Genomic DNA, 18,362 nt, shown 5'->3' with positions numbered 1-18,362 from the left:
AAATACAATTATAAACACAATTACAATGTTATTTGTCTATAAGATTTTTATGTCATTGCTTTATTAATCATTAGGTGCTAGAGTTGTTAAGTATGGATAATAATGAAATAATAGTTTTAAGAAAACTGTGCTGTTGGTGGCTCAGTGACCATCTGATGTGGTTTGTTCTCAGATGAACAAGTTGAAGAAGGAAGTTTTGATGCAGAGGTTGAAGGAAGAAAAGAGGCAGACTGACTGAGTCACAGCCAGAAAGTGTTGATGACAGTTTTGATTTCTATTCACTGTTGCCCCCTCCCAATTAAAGTATGTCACAGTCGCAGCCAATTATTATCTAAAGCTGGTTAAAATTGAAGTTATGTTGTTTTAAGGTGTGTTAAACACTTGTTCAAGTGCCCCTTTTGATCTACGAGCACCCGCCCCTCCACCGGTCTCTGCATGGCCCTGCTGAAACACAGTGTGGGTCGACAGAGCTCAATATTTTGTTGGGGTGTACAGTGTACTGGAACATATTTCCTCCACACCCTTCTCACCTTTTTAACCCCTGACCCATTTTCATGCCTGGACTACGTTCAGGCCACAGCAGGTGAACTGTTAATTTCATTGTTCCATATGCTACATATGGTAGGCTACCTACCTACTGGGGCCTCAGTGACGTTTCTTATTCTCGCTATATGATTATACAACTTTAACATTTGTTAATAATACGCTCTGTGTGTAGTATCATCCATCGCTTTTCCTTTTTAGATGGGCACTTATAAGCGAACGCAAGAAGTAACAACGGGAACATTTTTAAACAGGCATTTCACGGGAGAGCATTTCGACTCTTCGGCCAATCATATAGCGAGAGCGAGTGGATAGTGAGGGGACCGCGCGCGGCTCTTAAGTGTCTCTGTCACGTGACTGTCGTAGCAGGTGTTCGGCCACTCCTTACTACGCGGCGAAACGTCCTACAAAATGCTCAGCGCGCTTGCGCAAGCATCCGCCCGCATGTGCACATCAGTTAGAAGCAGCGAGAACTCACTATTTTTGTTTTTATTTAAGTTTTTAGAACCTTTTTACTGCCTCAAAGATACTTTTTGCACGTATTACCCTCTAATACTTTTAACCATTGTTTTTTTTGGTGTTAGCTTTGAAGCAGTTGACCACATTAGTCACGTAGCGAATTTAAACCATCCTTATTTGATATAACTACATTTAAGTATTTTCTTCAGGCATTTTTTTTTGTATGTTATGCCTGTATGCATCTAAACAAAACAAGTTTAGAGCGCACGGTAGTACTTTGGGTGTCAAATTCGACTAATGTAGGACGTTTCGCCGATGTAGCAGATTTTGCCAGAACACCGGTGTAGGCGCTTGAACCTACACCGGTAACGCGCTTGGCCAAATGGACACACAAGTACGGAAGGTGAATTATGCCAAACAAAGGGTCACCACAATGTCATTATCATCATTTTAAAAATTTAAGTGATGGGTAAAAATAGGTTATGACCGGATTTTTATGACCCTGTCAGTCAAAATGACAGACAACGAAAAAGTCTAGCGCAACCTCTGGTCATGACAGAACATCGCTTCAATGATATCTGGCGCCATCTAGCTTTGTGAATGGGTATAATGTCTAGACCGCGAATATATGACAACCCCCTCTTTTTCAGTGTTATTTCAATACAAAAAACACCGTCTTATATTCAGGCCAATACGGTAAATGAAGAAAAGGATAAGCCTGAAAATTTTCGATTTCAATTGTATGCGCCAAATGAGCAATATTTCAGTATTGCGGGGCAAATTCCACATCATGTCACGCACACAAGTCAAGGCTTATGTGTGTGCGTGTATGCGTTCTATCAGTCCATTTAAACTTTGAATAAAGGACTAAACGGGGATTATTAATGTCTGTAATTTGTGTCCTCTTTTTGGAAATCAAAATATGATCACCCTGGAATGACATACATACATATGTGTAATTTGTATTGATGCTTCTGCACATGCGGTCACTTTGCTGAGCGCATCTCGGACTATGAATTAGTGCGTATGCGTGATACTTGAACGGACTCCATGGACAAAGGCACTCTGAACGGGCACGCCAAAAAACCAGACATGACAAAAAATTGGATTCGTGCATTGAGACCTGCAGTTATGAACCTAGCAATAGTCCCCCCAGTGTGTCCTGGGTCGTTCCTGGGGCCTCCCAGCGGTGGGAAAAGCCCAGAACACCTCTCCAGGGAGGCGTCCAGGAGGCATCCGAACCAGATGCCCGAGCCACCTCAGCTGGCTCCTCGAAACACGGAGGAGTAGCGGCTCGATGCCAAGTCCCTCCCCGTTGACCTAGCTTCTCACCCTATCTCTAAGGGAGAGCCCGGACACCCTGCTGAGGAAACTCATTACGGCCGCTAGTATCCGTTATCTTGTTCTTTCGGTCACGACCCACAGTTCGTGACCATAGGGGAAGGTAGGAATGTAGATCGACTGGTAAATCGAGAGCTTCACCAATTGAAACCAATTTTTACCAAATATTTTAAATCGGGTGTGTGCCCAACAGTGTTGTTAATCTTACTTTTAAAAAAGTAATTAATTACAGTTACAAATTACTTATCTCAAAAAGTAATTGCGTTAGTAACTCAGTTACCTGAATGTAAGAGTAATTAGTTACTTGGCAAAGTAACTGGTGATAATTGTCAGTTTTTGGTTTTTTTTCCTCAAAAAAAAAAAAAAAAAAAAACAGGTCACACGATGTGAAGTTTAAAAGGTTTTTGTGCCTAGCCCAATTCTTTACCCTAATTTACCCTTTACCCTGAATCAACAGTTAAAAGTTGTTAAAATTGCTCCCATTATTGCATTAGTTGCCTTCTGTTTACTTTTGACATGTGTAAGTTTCAAAACTGTTTCATTTAAAGATAGATTCAAGTCAAGATTTTGCCGATTTAGGAGTATTTTAGATAAAAAGTTACTTAGGTTCGCAAGGAAGGTTCTCTACAACAGAGCCTTCCTAAGAAGTCTACTGCTTTATGGACCAAGCCGATGAGAGTATCAACGAAGAGCAAGAATGACAACTTCTACAATGTCTCATCAAGACAATATGAAGATTGCCAAATGGCAAACAATTCGTGGGAGGAGATTGCTGAAAATACAGGGCTGGAGGTCAGCCAGCGATTGAATGAAAAAATGGAAGAACCACCGAGACAAGTACACTATGTGTGCGTTTGGAATTGAATGGCCACACGAAGCGGTGACCCAGTCGGGCAAAAACGGCCAACTTTTTATCACTTTATGTCATATTTTTGGTTGGAGCAATTTATCATTTATTGTGTGCATATGTTTGCTGCTAGTCTGTGACTTAAAGTATTTACGTGTCACACGTCAAGTATATGAAGAATAAAGCACAGGTTTGCTGTCAAAAGAGTTGTTTTGATGTTTAATTTTCAACAACAGACAGTTAACACACACATCATCACTGATTGAGAGTGCCTCGGTGCTTTTTATGATAACGTTAACTTCAAGGCTTTCAACACAGTTTGGGAAGTTCCATCGCCGCCAGAAATCTGCTATGGCTTTCTACTGGCTGGTTGTAGGACACGGCAAACAGATCGGGCTAGAGAGCTTTGCAGACCTCGGACAAAACGCTGGACGCAATGCTCGACGCCAGTTTGAAGCTAGCCGCCACAGCTTGCTGATTTCCACCCGAGGCTGGAACTCTGTGCGGTATCAGAAGTCGGACAGACAGCCTCGAAATCGTCTTCTGCGTCGCCTGTGCCTCAACATTTGTATGATCAATATTTATTCAATGTTGATGAGCTGAAGATCCACATTCAAGCATTCCATCTTGCGTAGTTTATTTATTTTTTCTCTGTTAAACTAGAGGAAGTCGACAAGCGTGCTCCAAAACAGTCCAAACACAACGCCACACTACTCTAGGGGCTTGGCGGTGAATTACAGAGCAACGCGTTACACCCTCACCGCAGAACTATCGAATGCTGATTGACACCATAGTCACTTCGCCGTCACCGCAACGCAGGAGCATAACTCAGGCTTAACACACAACGTCATTTGTGGGCCAAAAATGGAACAGCTCGCCAACATCAGCACCTCATCCCCACCGTGAAGCATGGTGGAGGGAGTATGTTTTGCCGCTTCAGGGCCTGGACAACTTGCAATCATTTATGGAAAAATGAATTAAAAGTTTATCAGGATGTACTGCAGGAAAACTTGAGGCCGTCTGTCAGACAGTTGAAGCTAAAAAGAAGATGGATGCTGCAACAAGACAATCATCCAAAACACAGAAGTAAATCAACTTCAGAATGGTTTCAGAAGAACAAAATACACATTCTGGAGTGGCCAAGTCAAAGTCCAGACATGAACTCCATTGAGATGCTGTGGCATGACCGAAAGACAGCGTTTTATGCCAGACATCCCAGGAATCTGACTGAACTACAGCAGTTTTGTAGAGAACAATGGGCCAGGATTAGTCCTGATCGATATGCCAAACTGATCTGCAGCTACATGAAGTGTCTGGTTGAAGTTGCTGCCACAAAGGGGGGGGGGGCACAAAATATCAAATGTGATGGTTCACTTACTTATTTTTTCCCCCTTCTGTCGTTGTTTGCATACTATCCTCATTAAAATATGAAAACCTATAAATGTTTGGATGGCAAGACAGTGTTTTTTTCTGCTCTGTGATTTTGACAAAGATCAGATCACATTTGATGGTGATTTTACGCAGAAATGTGAGAAATCCCAAAAGGTTCAGATACTTTTTCATACCACAATGGACTCCACTTCTGACCCAGAGACATAAAAAAGCCAGGCTGAAGTTTGCCAAAAGTTACCTGAGAAAGCCAAAAACGTTTTGGAAGAATGTTCTCAGGTCAGATGAGACAAAAGTAGAGCTTTTTGGGAAAAGGCATCACCGTACAGTTTACAGGAAAAAAACGAGGCCTTCAAAGAAAAGAACACCTTGCAACCTTGCAAAAGGTACGCGACCCCACGAGTTTCACAAATGCATTCACACGGAACCCTTCGGTATTAGATGATTTAAAAAAGAAATCAAAACCAATATATTTCACCTTTTATCCAATCGGATTCCCATTCAACTTTCTTATTTTGACAGCATATTTTTAAACAGGTCAAAATCTGAGTCCTCGCTACCCATCAGTCTGTTACAGTTCTTCATACCAAGTGTGAGTACACCTTCCACTGAGCAAAACAGTTTCTCCTCCCATCAGATAGAGGTCAAGCAATTGAAAGAACTAGAATAAAGCATTTAAATTGGGGATAAGCCCGTCAAAAACCTAATCTACCACTTTGCTTAGATTTAGTGAGCGCACGACAATATGGTCCTGCGGGTCCTTTGGCGAACCCTTTAGACTTACTTACCGAACCCCTGGGGTTCGCTCAAACCCAGGGTAAGAACCACTGCGTTAACCATATTGACTACGTTGTTTCAAATTGCCACCGCCAGCAGGGCCGAAAATCAAAAGTGGTTTTTGCCATGTGGCAATTTTTTTTTTTTTTTTGCCATGTGGCAAACATGTTTTGGCATGTGGCATTTTTTGCCATGTGGGAATTTTTTTCTGCCATGTGGCATTTTTTTTTTTGCTATGTGGCCAAAAATTTTTTTTTGCCATGTGCCATTTTTTTTTTGCCATGTGGCAAAAGTTTTTTGCCATGTGGAATTTTTGTTGCCATGTGGCAAAACATTTTTGCCACGCGGCAATTTGTATTGCCATGTGGCAATTTTTTTTTTGCCGTGTGGTATTTTTTTTTTTTGCCATGTGGCCAAATTTCTTTTTGCCATGTGGCAATTTTTTTTTTTGCCATGTGGCATTTTTTTTGCCATGTGGCAACATTTTTTTGCAATGTGGCAAAAAATTCTTGCCATGTGGCAATTTTTTTGTTTTGCCATGTGGCAAAAAATTTTTTGCCATGTGGCAATTTATGGCTAAATTTTTTTTGCCACACGGCAAATACCACTTTTGGTTTTCGCAGTCTCTCCCTCCTAAAGTAATCCATTGCTTTGGACTAAATTTTTGAGTCCACATTGCCACCTGCTGGGGGAAAAAGGTACAGTGGGTCACATAACATGAGGATGAGTCGGAAATATTTTTCATACAAATTATATTTAATTATACATAGTACCAACTGTATAACATACACATACAAAAACATAATTTCAATGATAAAACAGTAAAGAAACTTGATTTATTTACTTCTCACCTTTCTTTTATAACATGTTACGTAGTTCGAATGTTGTGTAAAATTCATGGTACATCCGGTCACGACGTGGCAAGAATCCCCTAAATAAAACAAGCCTACCGCTTAATCTTCTACGAGCCTTTTATTTTGAATGCTCAAAGCGGAAACGCCGGAATGAGAGTCGAGCACCAACTTTCTGAAAGGACGACAGAAGAAAGATGGCGGCAGCGTTACGAGTCGCGGTGCACTCGGGCAGCGGGAGAACCCTCCTGCGCACCCCGAAAACCATCACCACACCGAAGGTACACAACCTCTTTGACGACCTTCGCCTGCCGCAAATATTAAAAAATATGTTGAATGTTCCTTGGGAAGTCGAGCTAAACTACAAGCTAAAGCTAACACGAGTAGCTGCCGGTTGGGTAATACAAGGTCACCCGCGGTATGGCATCTCCTGCAAACTTAATCATTGTATTGTGAGAGAAACATGGCTTTAAAAATGTTGTTTTAACATCTGCGTAGTTAAGTAATAATTTGGTAATTGGGGAATGATAGTAGGCTATACAACTACTTGTGTCATCCGTTTAGCGTAATTATTCCACGTTTGACCGTACCGGAAGCACCTTAAAATGTGGATTTAGTTGCTTTTGAGTTGTGTTTGCGAGGTTGACTTTAGTGCTAAGGACAAATAGGAGATTTTCACCGGCAGTCCGAGGTGCTGAGTTGGCTGTGTGATGCTAACTTGCTAGCGTCTGAAGGTTTGAGTGGACTTCCTGTGAACAACCTCGTGTTTTTACCTTCGCCTCAGGTCTGTTTTTGCTAGTTGTGGGGATGTAAAGCTCCCCACGTATCTTATTTTTCTTAACCTTTGTTATCTAAAAAAATTAGCACATTGTGATAGTTAAATTTTTTCTGTAATGTACTGATAAACTCTAGACTTGTATATATTTTAGATTTATTACACACAACTGAAGTAGTTCAAGCCTTTTATTGTTTTAACATTGATGATTTTGGTAAAAAAGAAAAAAAAAATCCATATCTCAAAAAATTAGCATATCATGAAAAGGTACTCTAAAGAAGCTACTAACCTAATCATCTGAATCAACAAATTAACTCAAAACCCCTGCAAAAGATTCCTGAAGCTTTTAAAAACTCCCAGCCTGGTTCATTACTCAAAACTGCAATCATGGGCAAGACTGCCGACCTGACTGCTGTCCAGAAGGCCATCATTGACACCCTCAAGCTAGAGGCTAAGACACAGAAAGAAATTTCTGAGCGAATAGGCTGTTCCCAGAGTGCTGTATCAAGGCACCTCATTGGGAAGTCTGTGGGAGGGAAAAAGTGTGGCAGGAAACACTGCACAACCAGAAGAGGTGACCGCACCCTGAGAAAGATTGTGGAGAAGGGCCGATTCCAGACCTTGGGGGACCTGCAGAAACATTGGACTGAGTCTAGAGTAGAAACATCCAGAGCCACCGTGCACAGGCATGTGCTCGAAATAGGCTACAGGTGCCGCATTCCCCAGGTCAAGCCACTTTTGAACCTGAAACAGCGACAGAAGCGCCTGATCTGGGCTACAGAGAAGCAGTACTGGACTGTTGCTCAGTGGTCCAAAGTAATTTTTTCCGATGAAACCAAATTTTGCATGTTATTCGGAAAGCAAGGTGCCAGAGTTTGGAGGAAGACTGGGGAGAAGGAAATGCCAAAAGGCCTGAAGTGTCAAGTACCCACAGTCAGTGATGGTCTGGAGTGCCATGTCAGCTGCTGGTGTTGGTCTACTGTGTTTTATCAAGGGCAGGGTCAATGCAGCGAGCTATCAGGAGATTTTGGAGCACTTAATGCTTCCATCTGCTGAAAAGTTTTATGGTGATGAAGATTTCATTTTTCAGCACGACCTGGCACCTGCTCACAGTGGTAAAACCACTGGTAAATGGTTTACTCACCATGGTATTACTGTGCTCAATTGGCCTGCAAACTCTCCTGACCTGAACCCCATAGAGAATCTGTGGGATATTGTAATGAGGAAGTTGAGAGACACCAGACCCAACACTGTGGATGAGCTCAAGGCCTCTATCGAAGCATCCTGGGCCTACCTCAGCAGTGCCACAGGCTGATTGCCTCCGTTGGACGCCGCATTGAAGCAGTCATTTCTGCAAAAGGATTCCCGACCAAGTATTGAGTGCATAGCTGATATAATTAAGGTTGACCTTTTTTGTATTTAAAAACACTTTTTTTGTATTGGTTGGATGAAATATGCAAATTTTTTGAGATAGGGATTTTTGGTTTTTCTCGACTTTTTGCCAAAATCATCAATATTAAAACAATAAAAGGCTTGAACTCCTTCAGTTGTGTGTAATGAATCTAAAATATATGAAAGTCTAATGTTTATCAGTACATAACAGAAAATACTGAACTTTATCACAATATGCTAATTTTTTTAGAAGGACTAGTATGTGTTCTGTTTAACGATCACAAAAGCAACTCAGTGACAGCCAACGAACTTATAATTTTTTCATTAATAACAAATCTTGATTTTATAATTTATTTACACTTCCTCTTTAATCCTTCCTTCCTCTTTATTTATTTATTTTTTTACAACAGACAAGGTAACAACAGTGGCAGTCAGATACCATTTAATTTTATTTCAGGTCATTCATTGCCAGACAGAAGCAGCACGGCAAAATGCTACGCTGAAAAATAAGTGAAAATATCAAAATAGCTTACCTCTTTGTCCTCTGTAGGACCATGGCCCCCAACAAAATGTTTACTGCATATGAAATGTGAATGGCTTCACCTTGCTGGCGTTAAACGTCCACGCAAGTTGATCCATTGTTCACATTTTTTCCTCGAGTTTTTGGCTTCGGGAAACGAATGAAGAAAACTTCCTTCATATGTCGTAAGGTCTAGTCGTTTCTTCAAGTTCCATAGCAGCAGTGTTTACTTGGCATGTTCTTTTTTGAAAAATTACTGGCAGAAAACAAGCAGTAATAACATCGACTGTATGCGAGGGCGAGTCCATGTTGACCCACATCTGGGTTACGATGGCGACGTTACGGTCTTAAAATAGCACTAGTGCAGTACGCTATTGACGTCATCACTCAAAATTAATATCTGTAAAAGTAAAACGATGGCAGCACAAACAAATAGCGCTATTGTGGTTCCGTTCATAGATGGGGGGCGCTGCGTGACGTCATCAGTGTCTCAGTATCTCAAAAAAATAATAGCAATAAAGAAGCATAAATGATTGACGCAGTTTTTAATCAAAATGGAGGGCTGGTTGACCTCAGTTTGACCTGTAAAAGAATTGTAAATATCTTAAAAACGATAGCAGCATAAACGATTGACGTCATTTTATTATAAATTTTTGTCTGATGGTGGAGGCAACTTCACAGAGGTTCTCCACCCATACACGTTTTATTTCCAATGCGAATAGGCAGGCCACCATATTAACCCATATTGAAGTGAATCACAAGAAAGTAGAACTTTACTGGGCAGCTATGTGATGTTTTTTGACCTTGCTTCAGAGAAGAAGCTGAGATGAGAGCTGCAATCTAATCCAGGCAAAAAAATAATATAGAAATGAATGTACAATGAGTAAACATATGATGGCACATATCTGTACAATATTCAAACTTGAAAACAGGTCAATTTCGACACAAACGCACCACGAAGATTTACATCCACTTTTTCCCAGCTGATACATTTTAACTTATTCACGCCATTTGAGTTTTTTAAAATATTCTTTTCTGACAAAAATAAAGGCCCCTTTCATTTCCAGTAACAAGAACAACTAAATCGGGACCGATAATGCCATTTTCAGAGGATCGGAATTGGATAGAAAAGACTGGAGTTTTAACAATGGCAGGGAGATTTGTCACGACAATCTTTGGCAGCCCTCCCAGTCAAAATGGATTGGACGTTTTGTACTGTAAATGGCAGATGATGTGCTAAAAATAAAAATGCATTTGTTAAGGTGAATGAAGTTAAGCTAGCTTTTTGAACATTTGTGGAAGTAAGCGTTTGACGTGCACTCCAAGCCAGGTGCGGGCAAGATAAAAATGTTTTAGACTGGAAAATCTACCGTATTGCGTCACTTCCTATTCATTTTGTGGCATGTTCGGACCATATTCTTATTTACTCATCAGCTGCCATTGACATCGCTAGATGTTCAATCTATTTTGACGGCGGGGTGAATGAACAAACACTGTTTTTATGTGCAGGCCAACATGTCGTTCGCCAGCCTGCCTCGTGGGCAGAAGACGGCACTGACGGCGCTGGGCGTGGCAGGCGCCGGAGTGGCCGGCCTGGCACTGGCGCTGCACCACTCGGTTAAAGCCTCGGAACTGGAGCTCCATCCGCCCAACTACCCCTGGAGCCATGCCGGGCCGCTATCCTCCCTGGATCACGCCAGGTAAGACATTTTAATTTAAAGGGAACCACGGTTAGAAAGACTTGTAGTTCTTAAAAGATAAATGTTATTATAAGGAGTTAGAACCTCTAGGTACCTCACAATACGATAGGAGTGGGAACCTCTTGGTACCTCACGATACGATTTGCGATGCAAAGCTCACGATCAGGATGATCTGACGATACGATTATCGATACAATGACCAGGAAATCATTCTAGGATATTCTACAAACAATTAATAAACAGAAAAACAAGCTTCTGTTGTGAATTGGAATTAGTTTATCAGTAGTAGACGTCCAATCCTGCCATCCCTTCTACTTCAAACGGAGTGAACGTCTATGGCCATCAGTGGCAGCCAATGCCAGGCAATGAGGTAATTTTGGGCCATTTAAGGTCATTTATCTGTTGATTTTTGGTTACTTCCTGTTGATTTTGGGGTATTTTATGGGTCACTTACAGTTTATTTTGAGTTACAGAACAGGAAGTTACCTGGGAATCACCCAAATCAAACTCAACAGGAAATGACCTGTAAATGCCCTAAAATGAACAGCAAGTGACCTGTAAATGCCCTAAAAATCGGAAAGAATAACTGAACGCTCTGGTTTCGAATGAACAAACATTCCCAGTCTAAATGGATTGAGCGTCAAGCACCGTCAATGCAGCCTTAGAGTTAATTGAGACACTATTATGGTGGAAGATTTTGATAGCAACTTGTTGGTTCATTTAAAAAAAAAAGTTTTTTTAGACATTGACGCCTTTTTAAAACGATATTTCGATTCTGGGCAGGAGCATATCGATAAACTTTTGGGATACCAAGTATCACGATATATCACGATTTCGATATATTGTCACACCCCTACAATACGATTTGATTTGCGATACAAAGCTCGCAATTATGATGATCTCAAGATATGGCAATACAACGATTATCGATATATTGGTCAGGAAATCATTTTAGGATACGCTACAAAACAACTTATAAACAGAAAAATCCTTCTGCTGTGAGTTTCACTAGTATATGTCCAATCCATTTGAACTGGGAGGGTGACAGCGAATGAACCCCTCCCTCTTCAAACGGGCCCCTCCCACTTCTATGACAGTCAGTGGCAGCCAATGCCAGGCAACGAGGTCATTTTGGGCAACATTCCCATTAAAGGCAATGCGTTGTCATTAATATGAGGTAATAAGTAGCTTATTTCTGTTACAAATTTTGTCAATGTCAAAGAATTAACACTAATTTACTATTTACACCCTCCCCTCACCCAGCATTCGTCGTGGCTACCAGGTGTACAAGCAGGTGTGCTCAGCTTGCCACAGCATGGAGTACCTGGCCTTCCGCAACCTGGTGGGAGTCTCGCACACCGAGGAGGAAGTCAAGGCCATCGCCGAGGAGGTGGGTGGTCGGGCAGGCTCCTCCCTCAAGATCCAGCGACGGCTATTTTGCTCTGTTTCCCACACTCTCTCCTCGTCGCAGGTGGAAGTGGTGGATGGTCCCGACGAGACAGGCGAGATGTTCACCCGGCCCGGCAAGCTCTCGGACTACTTCCCCAAGCCGTACCCCAACCCCGAGGCGGCCCGCGTGGCTAACAACGGCGCCCTGCCGCCTGACCTCAGCTACATCATCAACGCCAGGTACGCGCCGGCTCTTTTTCCCGCTATCGCCCTGTCGATGACAGCAGTAAGCTAGAAAAATGTGATTTCTGGAGAAATCGTACAAGGGTGCTTTGGGTAGATTTTCGGTCACTTCCTATTAACTGATTGGCTGGGTTCATTTGCCCCCTCCCAGTCCAAACGGATTGGATGTCTAGTGCCTGCAATGCCATACAATTAGTTAATAAAAACAAAATTTAAATACTCTAGGGTCGCTTCCTGTTGATTTTGGGTCATTTCCTATTTTGAAGCATTCCTGGTTTACTTTATGTGGATTTGGAGGCATTCATGAGTGATGTCCTGTTTATTTTGGGCTACTCCCTGTTGATTTTTGTGCATTTACAGGTCACCATCTGTTGTTTTTGGGTTATTTACTAGCTACTTCCAGTTGATTTTGGGTCATCTATTTTTTGGTGGAACATTCCTGGATCACTTCATGTTGATTTTGGGGCATTCACAGGTGACTTCCTGTTGATTTTTGGCACATTTATGGGTTCATTCCTTTTAATTTTGGTCTTTTCTGTTGATTTTGGTGTGTTTACTGGCCACTGCCTGTTGATTTTATGTAATTTCTCATTTTGGGCATCTCTGGATTATCTCATATTGATTTTTTGGCATTCACGCGTGACTTCCTGTTGATTTTGGGGCATTCACAGGTGACTTCCTATTTTGGGTCGTTTCATTTTTTGGGGCATTGCTGGATTACTTCATGTTGATTTTGGGGCATACATAGGTGATTCCCTATTGATTTTGGTGCATTTGTGGGTCACTTACTGTTGATTTTTATCATTGCCTGTTAATTTTGGGGCATTCCTAAGGAACTTCATTTTTGTTTGGGGTATTTACGGGTCACCCCTAATGCCCCAAAATCAAGAGAAGGTGACCTAGGAAGGTGTTTTGTCATGTACGTCTTTGCCCCAAAATGACCACAAACTTTTGTGTGCCTTGATTTTGTTAATTTTTTAAGTGTGAATTTGACAAAAACTGCAGGGGCAAGTAGCATTGAATGAAATGAAAAATTTATTTTTTGAGGGATTTGGTGAGTCACACCAAACAAATTTGATATTTTGTAAATCCTGCTCAGGCACGGAGGCGAGGACTATGTGTTCAGTCTGCTGACGGGCTATTGCGAGCCCCCTGCCGGCGTGGCCGTGAGGGAGGGACTCTACTACAACCCTTACTTCCCCGGACAGGCCATTGGCATGGCTCCGCCCATCTACAACGAGATTTTGGAGTACGATGACGGTAAGGCGCCCGACAGCCGCTGCAAACACAATCCTGTATTATTATTTTAATAGTCTGTTAACTCTGTCATGGCAGACAATGAATTTTTTTGAAAAAAATTAAGAAAATCAACTTCCTTTTGATTTTGGGGGATTTATGGGTCACTTGCTGTTATGTAATGCCCTTTTTTTATTTTTTAACTCATTGTCTACCATTGACAGAGCTAGAAGTCCAATCCATTTCGACTGGAAAGTCATCAGCCTTCAGTCAAAATGGATTGGATGTCTAGTGCCGTCAATAGCATCTCAAGAGCTGCCAAGTTACTGTAATTTTCACGCTATAAGGCGCACATTACTATAAGCCACCACCCACCGAATGTGACAAGAAAAATAAGCCGCAGCTTTCCTTACTGTATTATGGGATATTTACGCTAAAAGAGATTAATCAGTAACACTTTGTTTGTAAGACTGTCAGAAGACCAAATGAACCACCATAAAGCTTTGAACCAATTGGCTGCAAAGCTGCATTACTTCAAGAAGCTTCACTTGGCCATCACTGCTTCCTTGGGGGAGACAGTCAACCTCTTCTGCCACCTGCTGTCAACACTGTGGTTGTCCAAAATGCCTCCTAGCATGCATTGCAGCGCTACAGATGAAAATTCATGTTCTGTGCTAATTTTTCAGTTACTTTTCCAGTTGTTTCATTAATTGCTAGTAATTGTATTTGGTAACACTTTATTTGACAGTGACACCATAAGACTGTCATTAAACAATCATATTTATGACGTGACACTGTCATGGGCATTAATGAATGCTTATAACAGATGCCATTTAGTGTTATTCGGCAAATAATCTCACTTTTGAATGGATGTAAAAGACCCCAGCTGGACATAAATGGAATTGGTAACATAATTTGCCGGATGACACTTAAAGACATCTGTCATAAGCGTTCAGTAATGCCCAATGATAGTGTCATGTCATAGTTATGGTGGTCTTATAATGCTGCTGTCAAAGTGTTAACAAATACCAAAACAAGCAATTAATGAAACTGGAACAGTAACTGAAGAAATAATTAGCACAGATCATGAATTTTGATTATTTACATCTGTAGTGCTGCAATGCGTTCCAGGTGGAATGTGTTGCCTACTAACTCAAATAAATCAACAAATGAGCCGCACTGAACTATCAGCCGCAGGTTTCAAAATGAAGGAAAAAAGCGACTTATAGTCGGAAATTTCGGTAATATTTTCCCATTTGTGTTCAAGATAACTCAAGAAGGAATCCAGGGATATTATCAAACTTCCAGGATTTGTTTGTAATATGAAACGGCTGAAGTGATTAAATTTGGGGTTGTGAGGTCAGAAAATGAATTTTGCGACAACTCATAAATTATTTGAACTAGGGCTTTCGCCATCGATTATTTTAGTAGTCGAATAATCTATAAAGTAGTTCGAATAATCGAGTAATCGGATTAGGGACATTTAACGCGCTGCAGAAACAATTTTAGATGTAAAACCAAGTCTTACTAAAATTGCACTTTCAAAAAAAATTAAATAAATGTCAATTTTAAATAATAAGATTCCCGAGTGTTTCTTTAAACTATGCAGAATTGCACTTTCATTTAAAAATAAAATACCTGAGCTTAGAATAAATGATCTAAGTACAACAAAAAAACAATTGGCTAACTTGCATAGCAAAAGTCCACTAGCTTAAATGCTATAAAATGCTAACATTTTTTTGACAATGCTCTCAACAAATCGTTCAAACACATTATCTCCCAAAATCGGCTAAATACCGTATGGGCCCGAATGTAAGAGGGTGTTCTTTGCATTGAAATAAGAATGGAAAAGAGGGGGTCATCTTATATTAGTAATCTAGACATTATACCCATTCACGACGCTAGATGGCGCCAGATATCATTGAAGTAATGTTCTGTCATGACAGATCTCAGCTACTCTCCCCATTCACGACGCTAGATGGCGCCAGATATCATTGAATCGATGTTCTGTCATGAGAGATCTCAGCTACTCTCAAGTTTAACCAGTTTGCATTATTTTATTGCAATGTTTTTCCTTATTCAGATTTGTTTCAAGACTACAGTTATAGTTAGACCTCACTTTGATGGTTAATGCAGTTATTGCAATTTTGTTGTTTTGTCACAATAGATTGATTTACATTTCAAAAACCAGAAACCATTCATTTACCAATGTGATTGCACTTTAGTTTACATATTTAAATGTTCAGATATTAAGATTTGAATGAGGCAAAATAACATGCTTTTTCTCTCAAATATATTGTTATAATCATTTGTTTCAGATGTACTGTAATTATTTTCTGTTGAAAAATTTGGTGTTCAAGAAGTCTTTTTTTTCAAAGTTGAGTCTTGAAAAAGAGTGGGTCGTCTTATAATCAGGGCCGTCTTATATTCGGGCCAATACGTTATACCTTTAAACTAAATTATGAATGCATACACAAACATATTAGCTCTAAAACTTACCTTATGTCGGCCTTAACAGGGAGCAGCTAGATTCAGCCTTGTTAAATTGTCATATTCACTGTTCCCACTAGAAGGCAGTATCCAACCAAATCAATAAAATTGAATGCAAACACTTTTCAAACAAATCATTACAAAGTCACTTTAATTAAACGAATTCTCGAAGCAGCAAAAATTAAATTCTAAGCTTTTTACGAATCGAATTACTGAAGTTAATTGATTAATTGTTGCAGCACTAATTTGAACCACGGCTTCACATGAATTGGACGTTCACTAGTTGTACTATTCACAGCAGAAGGATGACCAGAAATCGCGATTAATGTTCAGATTGGACGTCGATGTCACTGAAAAACGTATGACAAAATTCACAACCAATTCAAAATTTCTCTTTAATTACATTGTAATGACAGTCATAAAGTTATAATTTAAAATGTAACAATGCTAACTCACTTTAACTTTACTGCCATTTACTAGAGGTGTGCATCGGCACTGCCCTCACGATTCGATTCGATTACGATTTGGAGGGCCACGATTCGATTCGATTCGATTAAGAGGGCCACGATTCGATTCGGTTCGATTCGGCAATGCATCACGATGCATTAAAGCCTGGGATGCATTAAAATGCTAAACAAAGCATATTTTTCGTGAATCATGAGGCAACACAAGCGGTCAGACATTAAACACCTTTTTATAGGCTCTTGTGTCATTGGTTGTAGTCAAATGAAAATAGTAATATATATAAAAATAATAAAAAAACATCACAGCATTTAATTAGTGCTTTGAATGAGACCAGGGCTTTCTTTCTTTTTCTTTCTTTCTTTTTTTTTTTTTACACACACTAGCAGCCTTTCATTTTTTAAACACCGCATAAGTTTGGTCAAGTTTCCCACCAACCTCATAGAAGCCAAAATGTCTCCATATGCCTGCTTTCAATGTCTTTGGTGCGTCAATAATCTTTCGCGCTTCCTCTTTCTCCGCTTTAGCCATTGTTATTATGTCTTATCTCTGCTTTGAGTGCCACTGCGCAATTGCGCATGTCTGTGACGTTACTCCCGTGAGGAAGCCAATTTTAGTTCCTCATCCCCCCTGCATTGCTTGTACAATAGCTCCCTCTACAGGTAAACATGAGAATAACAATACAAATGGTGAAACCAAATCCATTGCATCACTGGAAGATTTTTGAGCGGACTTATATATTTTAATATGTGCTGAATCGATTCGGCTTGTTGCCCGCATCGAATCGCATCGTCCATGGCCCGCATCGGGATGCATCGCCGCATCGATTATTGTTGACACCAGTACCATTTACAGCCCTAGACATCCAATCCATTTGAAGTAGGAGAGGCTGACCAATTTTACCCGCATTCTGAATTATAATGAACCAAAAGTAGCACTGTATTTTAAAGGTACTGTCGTATTAATTAAATATAAATCTATATGAACTCACAATGGGCTAATGGGCAGTCATATGGATTACCAGCGTTAATGGATATTTGAGAGGTGTACTGTATAGGTATTAAAAAGTGTTTGTGGTGTTAGGAACCCCCGCCACCATGAGCCAAGTGGCCAAGGACGTGTGCACCTTCTTGAGGTGGGCGTCAGAACCCGAGCACGACCAGCGCAAGCGCATGGGCCTCAAGGTATCACTCGTTTTAAATCATTTGCCAAAAAAAGCACAAAATACCAACTTTTTGTCTTTGTTTTGGCCACAGCTTCTGATGGGCGGAGCCATTTTGTTGCCGCTTCTCTACTACATGAAACGACACAGGTGGGCGGTACTCAAGAGCAGAAAGATCGCCTACAGGCCGCCCAAATAAGGCAGAGGGAGGAGCAGCGATACGTGACAAACGCTTCTTTCCATCGTGTTTATTACACAAGCAAAATAGGTAACAAAGTCCTGGTGTCAACATCTGATGGCTATTTTTTCGTTTGTTAAATACTCAACCACGCCTCTGTTTTACTGTACAAAATAAATTATATCAAACAAATTGGGTTCATTTGTAAGCGAATATCAAAGATGAGTCATTCATCACACAACATTCTCAGTGTAAACAAAACGTGCTTTAGAAAAGTTGCTTCACGTGGCCGTAGCCCCCCGAGAAAATGGGGGGGGGGGGGCAAATATTTAACATTCGATGAGGAAAAAAATGCGTGGGGATGCTTGTTCACTTTCGTGGGTCATTTTCTGTATTACTCGGGTGTTGATTTTGGCGCTTTTACAGGTCACTGCCTGTCGTTTTTGGGCATTCCAGGGTCACATCCTGTTGATTTCAGTGCATTTACGGGCCGATTCCTGTCGAATTTGGGGAATTCATGTGTCATTTCCTGTTGACTTCCATGTGCATGGTCAGTTCCTGTCCACGTTGGGTCATCACCAGTTGATTTTCGGGAAATAACGGGTCAC

General features: G+C 40.8%; 1 protein-coding gene across 2 annotated transcripts in view; it reads left to right on the top strand.

Annotated features, from left to right (window-relative positions):
* Positions 1-17,946, top strand: part of LOC130921587 (cytochrome c1, heme protein, mitochondrial) — a 41,356-nt gene extending 23,410 nt beyond the window's left edge. The window contains exons 1-7 of one of the 2 annotated variants that reach the window (XM_057845656.1): positions 6,328-6,488; positions 10,404-10,594; positions 11,858-11,984; positions 12,066-12,223; positions 13,326-13,486; positions 17,498-17,598; positions 17,671-17,946. In XM_057845656.1, coding sequence (XP_057701639.1) covers positions 6,405-6,488; positions 10,404-10,594; positions 11,858-11,984; positions 12,066-12,223; positions 13,326-13,486; positions 17,498-17,598; positions 17,671-17,775 — 927 coding nt within the window. In that variant the 5' untranslated portion in view covers positions 6,328-6,404 and the 3' untranslated portion in view covers positions 17,776-17,946. Of the gene's footprint in view, positions 1-6,327; positions 6,489-10,403; positions 10,595-11,857; positions 11,985-12,065; positions 12,224-13,325; positions 13,487-17,497; positions 17,599-17,670 lie in introns of those variants that run through there. The other variant, XM_057845655.1, reaches the window with a different exon arrangement.
* The last annotated feature ends 416 nt before the right edge of the window (positions 17,947-18,362 follow it).

Source organism: Corythoichthys intestinalis, chromosome 9 (assembly GCF_030265065.1).
Source record: "Corythoichthys intestinalis isolate RoL2023-P3 chromosome 9, ASM3026506v1, whole genome shotgun sequence".
NCBI lineage: Eukaryota > Metazoa > Chordata > Actinopteri > Syngnathiformes > Syngnathidae > Corythoichthys > Corythoichthys intestinalis.
Note: the sequence above shows the minus strand (reverse complement) of the source record. Positions and strands in the feature narration are given on the sequence as shown.